Source organism: Siniperca chuatsi, linkage group LG15, assembly GCF_020085105.1.
Source record: "Siniperca chuatsi isolate FFG_IHB_CAS linkage group LG15, ASM2008510v1, whole genome shotgun sequence".
Taxonomy (NCBI): domain Eukaryota; kingdom Metazoa; phylum Chordata; class Actinopteri; order Centrarchiformes; family Sinipercidae; genus Siniperca; species Siniperca chuatsi.
In genome coordinates this window covers 24,946,167-24,956,908 of record NC_058056.1, presented here as the reverse complement: position 1 = coordinate 24,956,908, position 10,742 = coordinate 24,946,167, and the positions used below count along the sequence as shown (strand labels likewise).

The following is a 10,742-nucleotide window of genomic DNA, read 5'->3' as shown; positions in this document are numbered from 1 at the left end:
TCAAAGAGAGGTGAAACACATGGAGGGGAGATGTGAAGCATTGATATGGCAGAGAAATGAAAAGGAAATCACTGCAGGCTGGAAAGGAGGAACGATAATCTGGTTCAAGGCACTAGTGAATTTCATATAGTGAGAAATCATGGATTTCAGTCCCTTTTGGGTTCATGAGCTTTAGATGTCTGAATTTTTTTAATGTAGTCTTCCTGGTTTATGCCAAAATTCAGCAACCACTCACACTATCCTTCATTTTAGAGCATTGATATAATTTAAATTAATAGACTGTGTCTGTTTTCAGTGCTGTGGTCCCTAAATACACATCCTAACTCAAAAATACAGTAAAGTAGTTATTGGCTAATACAGATGTTTTTAAACGTTTTGAGACCAACGGCAGTTTAATGTTATTTAACAGGAAAAAAAGTCACTCATGGTCCACTTACTAGTTTTTTCTAGAGCTTTCAACTGCATCTTATGGTCTCCCTCAGCAGAAACAGATGTCTTGATCCCCCCTCCCCATGCGACCACCTGTTGTCACATGACTGAAGTTCTATGTCACATGATGACAACTGAATTATCTCCATGTGTACTGCACAAACTCCATCTGCAGAGGAAGACAGTGAGATTTAAAAGTCCAGAAAAATCAAGTAATTGGACCTTGAGTTAATAAAAAATAATTGTCAGACTAGTGTTCAAGATCAGGCCAAGAATAAACTTTCACACTGAACTTATCCATTTAGTTTCAAGCAAATTTGAATTGCAATCCAAAAATGCTTTGGACTTGAAAGTGGCCAAAGTTGGGGTGCATCATCAGGTGGTCCCTGGTGTGTGCAGCATAGTAACTAACTGCATCTTTACCGTGTTTGCTTCTGACTGGAGGCACAAAACCTGTTTCCTTGAGATCTAAGGGACCAACTGGGTTTATATTCTTCAAACATATATCAGAAACATATTTTGGCCTTCGGCTGTTATGTGATTTATAAACTAGCAGAAGCACTTTGAAATCTGTTCTATAACTAACTTGGAGCTGTGTAATGTGCTCAGTTGTCTTGGTTCTCGTTATGTAGCAGCAGCAGTCAAAATGTGTTGCAGTTGTCTTTTTGAAAAGATCAAGAACAAGAGCGCATTGCACCCTGCTGGAGAAGAAGGCATGTATGAGTTTGTCTAATCTCACGTGGACATGAGACCTCTGATTCTTGCTATTTTTAGATGAACAGCTGATTTAGTCATTACTGTGGCAGTGCTGCGCGCTACAATCTGAGTCCATTAAAACAAAAAGATTTCTAACTTGGACTTTAGTTTTTATAGCAAAGGTAAGAAAATTTGAAAGTTGCAGAGTGCAGCATGACGGCTATAATCAAAGGTTTGACTCCCACCTACAGATACAAATAAAAGCTTTATCAGATAGGATCTCTGGGATCCAACCTTTCTAAAAGTGTTCTAATGGTGTGCTGTATAAAGCACATCTACCTGAGTTCTTGGCACAAATTAATTCAATTCAATTTAATTTATATAGCGCCAATTCATAATAGAAGTTATCTCATTGCACTTTTCCTATAGAGCAGGTCTAGACCGTACTCTTTATACTCTTTGTACTCTTAAAGAACCCCCTGTGACTATTGTATTATAAGTGAGTACTTACCTGCCACAGACAAGAACTCCCAGCACTCAGCTGATAGCAGTTCTCCCCCCTTTAACCTTTGCCATTTAAAAACAGCATAATCTGGACAGTTTGCCTCTAAAAATAAAAATAAAATGTAACAATGGATGGATTCTAAAAAACACCAATGCCCTGTGGGGATAATACCACAGAAGCTACAGTAGGCTATTTAAAGTATAGGCCTCATATAAATACCTGTGTTACAGTCATTCTGGATTGTTTGGAAATAGTTAGGTATATTTCCCATAGAAGATTATAAAATGACCCACCCAAAGCTGTTGGTATACCTTTACTATGCTCTTAATGATGTGCTGGCTTTTTGGAATTGTTTGCTTTAAAATGAACACAAAAGGCCACATCTGCAAATGTTTACAAGTTGCATCTTGTTTCTGATTTGTTTTTGGAGCCAGTTGCAACCGGGGGTCAGGAAGCTCACAAGGGGTTACAAGACAAATCAAAGGGGTCACGAGATGATAAACAGGATAGGAAAGCACCCAAAAAAACTACTCTATGGAAGCAAATTAAGGTCATTAATATTTTGAGCTTGTGAAATGATGTTCACAAATAATTTCACAGCCTGCAGTTGTATATCACCTTTTGTGTGCATGTGTGGAAAAGTTTTGCACACAGATATAATTTGCACATGTATAAAAACGTTTTGCAGCTGTAGAAATATTTTGTGCATGTGTAATTAAAATATGTGCGGGAATATTTTCAACAGTGAGGTTTCACACAGTCTGAGAGACGGACACACAAATGTCCTATCTTTGTATGTGACACTGAAGTTACAAGCTACAAGCTACGAGTTACAAGCCCGAATTTTGGTCCTGTTTAAAGCCTGTGCTGACTAGCCAATCAGCACGTTTCCCACTGACCATCCAATCAGAGGAAGTCAAACTGTTCAATCAGGTGGCAAAAGGTTCTAGCGCGTTCTCGTTACTTCGTCCATCTGTAGTATGCAGGAGTCAAGATAGAGGACATGTACAATTTGGATTGCAAACTGAACCTTCTCGACCTTTAGCTAACTACCTTCCTTCTCACATTAAATGCCCGCAGCATTATGTCTTGAAGCACCTGTTAAGACTAGCCTTACTGTACTTAATATTAAGGTTACTTGTTCAAACGGCACAATATCAAACAGTAGCCAACAGACTGTAGCTAGCTAACACATTAGCTTATATGAAAATTAAGTAACTCCAGGATGCACGCACAGCTGTCTTGATTTATCTAGTTAATTACGATGTATGCATGTAGCATATTCCGTGCTAATTAACCCACCTGTATCCCAGATGTATTTCTGTGCAAAAGGTAAATAAATTATATAAATATCTTTTCATTTTCAGAACTTGACAATTACTGTAATCTAAAGATCATCAATGTGAAGTCCTCTCTTTACAATGTCAGCATATGATAACTGTGGTAGACATGGTGCATCATACAAATGTAATGATTTATTGTACACAACCAATATATTGAACACAATATTAATGATAAAGGATCACTGTTAACGTAACAGGATCAGAAGATAGATGCTTTTAGTAATCAAAGCACCTAACACAGAAAGAGTTCGTGTTTATGTTTCAAAACTATTCACTTTATTTTTGTCAAGCCTGTGAAGATATTATAGATATCTAAGGTAAAACAAAAGTTTAAGGTACACCAGAAAGGATGAATATTATATATGTTTGTACTATTTCAATGCTACTATTACTTAGAGATTTAAATGCACAAGAGTCAACAACTAACAATTTTCTATTTGTTGAAAATATTGAAACAAAGTCCAATCTCAGATATGGGACAGACAGGAAGGCTGTTTGTTCAGTATTTTAAAGCACTATACAGATGCTCAAATATTATACTTGCAATAACTGACAATAACTGAACACTATGGTATTTCAATTAAATTAAATTTCTTTAACTGTCCAGAATGAAAACTAAGGGGGACAGAGCATTGGCCATCAGAGCCCCAAGGCTCTGGAACAACTTGCCTGGCTGAACTGGCTGGGGGGGGGCACAATGCAAATTCACCTAGAATTTTAATGGTAATATTGGTGGTAATATTAATATTAATAAAGTAATAATAATACTAATAGTAATGATAGTGATATGAATAATAATGATACTAATAGTAATAAGACTAATAATAACAATTGTAGAAGCAGTTGTCAAGCAGGAACAGAAACTAATATTAGAGAAATATGATCTCTTTTTCTAGTTCTTGTCTGTACACATGCCGCAGCTTTCTGGATCAACTGGAGAGTCTTAAGGAACTTATTCTGCCTGATAATAAGGAATTGCAATAGTCCAACCTAGAAGTAACAAATGCATAGACTAGTTTTCCGGCATTATTTTGAGACAGGATGTGCCTGATTTTTGCAATGTTACGTAGGTGAAAGAAGGCAGTGCTTGAAGTTTGTTTCATGTGGGAGTTAAAGGATAAATCCTGATCAAAGATAACTCTGAGGTTCCTTACGGTGGTGCTGGAGGCCAGGGCAATGCCATCTAGAGCAACTATATCTTTAGATAATGTGTCTCAGAGGTGTTTGGGGCCAAGTACAACAACAGTTTTGTCAGAGTTTAACATCCAGGTCATCCAGGTTTTTATGTCCTTAGAGCATGCTTGAAGTTTAGCTAACTGGTTAGTTTCATCTGGTTTGATCGATAGATATAACTGGGTATCATCTTCATAACAATGAAAGTTTATGGAGTGTTTCCTAATAATATTGCCTAAAGGAAACATATATAAGGTGAATAGAATCGGTCCAAGCACAGAACCTTGTGGAACTCCATGACTAACTTTGGCGTGCATGGAGGACTCACCGTGTACAAACTGAGATCGATCTGATAGATAGGATTTAAACCAGCTTAGTGCAGTTCCTTTAATGCCAATTGACTGTTCCAGTCTCTGTAATAGGATGTGATGGTCAATGGTGTTGGATGCAGCACTAAGATCTAACAAGATCAAGTACAGAGACAAGTCCATTGTCTGATGCAATTAAAAGGTCATTTGTAATTTTCACCAGCGCTGAGAGGGGCTCAGCTGCAATCTTGCTCTCTGTGAAGGGAATGGTTAGTCTGTGTCTCTTCCTTCAGCAGGTACAGGATCGTAATGGGGAGTAAACAATCAGGATCCAAAAAGTGTTCAGCAAACACAAAATACTCTGCTTCTCATCCAGTGAGTTCAGACTCTTCCTAGGGAAATTAAAGTTCACGTGAAAAGTGTCTTCTTGTGTTAACAGCTGTTACTGTGGAGAGAGACATGATGCGCCTCCTTTGTAAACAGGTTACTGCAGAATGGCGACGGGCAGTGTGGAGCGTCAGGCTTTATAGAGTTGGTGTTGTCATAGCTGTGCGCCGATGTTTCATGCGCTGTCTCGTGCGTCTCGTCCAATAGGAGTCCGTTGTTTAGATTCAACTGAGATCTCGCATTGGGTTCAAACGAGATCTCGTCTCAATTTCATGTTCAGGTGTGAATAAACGGCTGTGTCGGCTTGGCGCCTTCCTATTGTCTGTTCTTTGTTTCACAGTCAAGCCTCTTAGTGAAGGCTTTGGCCTTTCCAGGTAGGCCTGTCTTTTGTCCCTCACACGTGGTGATGCTAGGCGAGGCCCAACACTATAGATGTTGGACAGTTTGACTTCCTCTGATTGGATCTTCAGTGGGAAACGTGCTGATTGGCTAGTCAGCACAGGCGTTAAAACAGGGCCAAAATTTGTGCTTGTAACTCGTAGCTTGTAGCTTGTAACTTCAGTGCCACATACAAAGATAGGACATTTGTGTGTCCGTCTCTCAGACTGTGTGAAACCTCACTGTTGAAAATATTCCCGCACATATTTTAATTACACATGCACAAAATATTGCTACAGCTGCAAAACTTTTTTATACATATGCAAATTATATCTGTGTTTCACATGCACACAAAAGGTGATATACAACTGCAGGCTGTGAAATTATTTGTGAACATCAAACATTAATGACCCTAATTTGCTTCCATACTACTTCTACTACACCAAATTATCTTTATTTTTTCAGACTTTCCTCTAATCTTTTCTTTTTGCTTTTGAATACTGATAAAATGTGCCTCTAACAATTATTCAAATAAAATAAGGGGGGAAAAGCACTGGTTGAACTGGTCATAACTGGTTGAGATATGCAACCAGTAAGGATGGTTGGCAAGTAGACAATGCTTTGTCTCTGGGGTCACAAGCCAAAGAAAGGGTTTAGCCTACACAATTTTCCATAGTTGTATTAAGTAAATACTTACTTACCTACCTACTTATTAAATGACAAAAAAAGACACATTTTATGTGTTTTTCATCTTACAATAGGCTTAAAAAGGTCTGTTTTACCCAGGTGTTTACAAACATGATTTAAAAAAAACCTTAGCCGCATCAGAACGCATTAATTTTCATTCATTATTTTCATTATTTAATTTAGGTACCAGTACTTACATTCAAGTTAGATTTAGTTACTTTCTCGTTAGTCCATGTATCAAACGTCAGTCAGATAGAGTGAAGGCAGGGGGTCAATTTTGATTTTGGTGGTTGTTGCATTTTATTCACGGTTTGTACACTTTTAAATAAAATAAACAAATAAAATGAATAGAGACATAGCAACTGAGCCAGAATTGCCTAGTAGCTGATGGCAGGTGTCACTTTCATTTGGCCGGTTATCCAACATGAAACTATTAATGATGTATCCACTCAGCTTGTTGTCATAATGGATACTTTTTAGTGACAGTCCAACACTGGTTTGGACAAATCAACGGTCTCGTGCCTGTAGCGAGTGGTGGGCGGGGTCGCTGGTTCAGGCACTCGGCGGGCGCGTGCTGTCATCAACACCTGGTGATGACCGTTGATTACTTATCGTTACTTTTTTTAATGTAGCGACGGGACAAAACCAAGTCGACACCTTTGTTTTTACTCATTTCCTGTGGACAAACAAAGGAAAGAGAGAGAACATATTTCGACGTTATCTGGATACCGGGGACATTATGAAAACTGTTAAGGACGATGGAGACGTGACGGGGGTGTCAGTAAATCGATTTACTAGAGGTAAGATGCATTTTAGTTTAACTTCTTACTAACGATTTTTCACACAGGTAAACTGTCGTGACATTTATGGTTTAGTAGTGAGAAATGTATTTTTTCGCCCTCAACTCTGTCCGAAAAATAATTTAGGCTAATGTTGTAAAGTACTGTAAAGGCTACTTGTCACGTATAATGGCAGGTAAATTAGCTAGCTGGCTACAGAGTTAGTAAAACTGCATCGTGTGTGTGTGTGTGTGTGTGTGAGAGGGAGTGGGAGAAATAAAGACAGATGGAGAGAGAGTCTCATTAATTAAATGGGACACACAAACTGCACCAGAGGAGGGCCAATTTACTAAAGATGAAAATTAGGCAGTGTGGAAACTAGACTTTATCCTTGAGAAACCGCCTCCATTATGTAGTTTGACTTGCTTAGCAGTGTTTTTGGTTAATATTTCTCAACTGTTACAGTCATTTATCACTAGTTGAGGTGCTTTAGGAAACCTTCAAACTACAAACTTGAGATATCTGTTTGTTATAAGAGAGAATCTACTGCACTCTCAGACAATGAATAAGTGACAAAAAGCAAAATAAAATGCCCTTATTTTATGACAGAATGAAAAAAATGACAAGCCATATTGCAGTTTTTGTGCATTTGACATCGTCATTTGCATACCCCACAATGACTCACATATATGTCCTAAAAGCATTGACATCCTCACAGGTTTTCATCAAAGACATGGTATTATGTGTCAGGAGATATGTGAGGAACACAGCAGAAGTCATTATATATGGATATAGGAAAGGTTGAACACACAGTAAACAGAGTCACTGGTGCCAAAACACATGTAAACAAGCAGCTTTAAATCGAACAAACAGTGAAATGTGGCATCTTGAAAACATCATGCTTTCCATTGTTTGCCTGGGTCTGCAGCCTCGCATTTACAGTTTAGAGCTTCCTAAAATAAATGAAACAGTAAAATAAGCTTTACCTCCTAGATCACCAATATTTTAAGCAAGTGTTATGGCCAGAGTCACAATTAAGGTGACAAAAATGTAGCATTCCCATAATCAAATGACAATTTAGAAGAGAAGTAGTGTAATATGAAATAGGATATGACTTTTATGAATTTTGGGAGGAAATCCAAGTGCAACAGCATCACAAATCATACCACAGACGTAGTTTTATATAAGCAGGACATGTATCTATATGTATGTCTATAAAATAAAATACAATACAGTCATGTAATTATGTGCAAAATCAGTTTTTTGACCAATACTGCAGTTCCATATGTGCCTGACAAACTGACTTTTTAATTCGGTACTGATTCTGTGGCATCTTATAATAAATATAATGTAGAGTAATCTAATAAACATGCAAGTTTAGAAATCAGTGGCAAAATGATTAGTTGATTAATCAGTTACTGGCTCAACAGAAAAGTGATCAGCAACAATTTTAATAAGCTATTAATCATTCAAGTCATTTCTCAAGCAAAGAAGCTAAACATTCGTTGGTACAGCCTCTCAAATGTCAAAGATTTTATGCTTTTCTCACTTACATACTACTTTAAATTTAATAACTGGGTTTTGGTGTGTTCAGACAAAACAAGACATTTTAAGATGTTACCTCAGGTTCTGGGAAATTGTGAGGGGCATTTTTCACCATTTTCTTACATTTTATAAACTAAACGGTTAATCAGTTAATAAAAACAATAATCAATAGTCAGCAGATAATGAAAATAACTTTTAGCAGTCAGTTTTGTAGAAATGTGAGTATCATAGAAACCATATAAAATGTTATTTTAAATATAATCTAAAATTTAAAAAGTCAAAGACAGGTTTTCTTTCATACTGTAGGCTTCTTTTACCGCTCAGTTCCTACATCAAAATGAAATCAAGGTGCTTGTAATTGGAACACTTCACAGAAAGACTCACTATTAGCCTTTTGAACCTCCCTTTGCCTTATCTTGTATTTTTAATTCGTCATTGTAGAACAGAAGCTTTGTAGTCCTGAATCCTTGCAAAGTTCAGAGGCTTGTTTAAAAAAAATCTGTATTCCTGTGACCTTGAATTTCCCCAAACAAGCACACTTTTACACATCATCCAGTGTGCATTGTGTAACTGTCTTAACCAGGATTACCTCTTTTTTTCATGCCATTTGGCTGGCACTTTCATGCTGTGCTCCTCACGGACTTGAGAGTGCATACATGTTGTTTTTTTCCGCTGGGAGTAGAGCTTCTATCTCTGACGCTGCTAATGCCATGTTCTACATGTTGACCTACTCAGGAGAAAACACCCATGACCCTGTTAGTACTGTACAGCACACATTAAGAAAAATACTGTAGGGGTCAAACCATACCATGGGTTGTTAAAGGATGTACACTTTTTTAAATGGAAGTCACTGTTAGCTGATATTCTGTACAGCATACACTACACAACAGTATCCTAAAATCTTTTTATAAACAATTATTTTTATTAACAATTATTACAGTATAACCTGTATATAACATTCCATTGTCTATCACTCTATTTTTGCACCTGATACAAAGACTTGACTTGTGCAGATATTCTGGCTTCTAGATATGTGAAAATCATAAAAGGACAAATATCCAGTGTTACCCAGGGACTAAAACACACTGTAATAGAATTTAGACCATAGATGACAGTTGACATGACATTCAGTATAAACCAAGCTATTCAGTTACTGTTGAGTTAGCCAAATATACATTACAGTAGGACTATGTCTTTTCACATGCATAAAGTAAAGAGTATACTCCAATATATAGCAATATATATTGTATAGTAGTTAATTCAGGGAAGTTTTGGTTGAGAAACTAGATGAATGATTTGGGGCTTTTTTTGTTTTGGGCAAATTCAGTGAATTAAATACATGAAAAATCAAGGTACTTCATCACATTAATGCAATAATCCTGTAAATCCAATATTGCCATAAAGCAGTCCTGTTCATTATTTTGCAACGTTGCCTGTAAAGGTCTATTTAGGACACATTTCTGTTGTCTCTTCTTACAAAGTTGTTATCAAGATATCAAGTTTTTTTGGCCCGTTCCCTATCCGAGTTTGTTAATATTGGGTATCTACCAATACCAGGTCTGATTCGTTGGCATACCTTATTTTTCACATACGACTACTTTATCCAAATACTGAAAGTCCTGGTTCAAAATTATTACGTTTATAAGCTTAAATCATTAATATGAATTAAAGTTTGACTCCTGAAATTGACGTGATGTGATCAGCTAGAGAGAAGACGTATCACTCTGTTGGATTTGTTGGACCTCTAAAAATGTGGTTGTACAGTCGTGTTAGAGTGGAGGTTCTTTTACCTCATAAACAATCTTTGGCAGAGTACAGACTCTGGCTTGCAGAGAGCACACAAACCAGACAACAGCCAAGTTTAATTTTGGCCTGCCATCAAGTTACTCGCAGTATAACGACAGCTGATACGACCTGCCGACGGCGTTGTTTGTTTACCAGTGAAAGTGACTGTCTGCGCCGGCTAAAAATGTGAAGCTGCTACCTGAATGTTTTGTACACAGATTTTTTTTTTTTTTTTTTTGCCAACCGGATGTCAGTTGGAGTCAATCACCAGTGCAACCAAATAATGTTTCACATTCACACACTCTAATTTTCACTCTCATATGCAGCGGAATGCTACACTGTAGAGCCAGCGGTGGTAAAGAAGAGCAGTATTAGAGGTAGGAGAGATTGATAAAACACAGTAAAACTCAGTAAAGATTTTGATCAGCTTTATTTTAGCCAATACCGATGCATTAAAATATGTCTGGATTGGCCCCGATACTGTTCGGCTCGAGATATCTCTAGTTTGAAGACGTCATCTTAGACTGTAGGAAATTGTGACAAGCATTTTTATATAGCATTAATATAATTGTTAGTTGCAGCCATTCACTAATTATTTAATCTGAAATTTTAATTTCTCATATTTGGCCAGGTATGTTGGGGTAAGCTAGCAGCATGGTTGAACTCTTACGCCAAGCAATATTAGAGGCATGTACAATTCACTGAGTTACGAAGAACCTTTTTCTTT

General features: G+C 37.2%; 1 protein-coding gene across 3 annotated transcripts in view; it reads left to right on the top strand.

Annotated features, from left to right (window-relative positions):
- The first annotated feature begins 6,424 nt into the window (after positions 1-6,424).
- slc4a11 (solute carrier family 4 member 11) overlaps positions 6,425-10,742 on the top strand; it is a 107,939-nt gene continuing 103,621 nt past the window's right edge. For 2 of the 3 annotated variants that reach the window (XM_044167650.1, XM_044167644.1), the window contains exon 1: positions 6,425-6,706. Coding sequence is in view for 2 of the 3 variants with exons in the window: in XM_044167644.1 (XP_044023579.1) it covers positions 6,646-6,706 (61 nt within the window). In the remaining variant the exon portion in view is untranslated. The remainder of the gene's footprint in view (positions 6,707-10,742) is intronic. The other variant, XM_044167646.1, reaches the window with a different exon arrangement.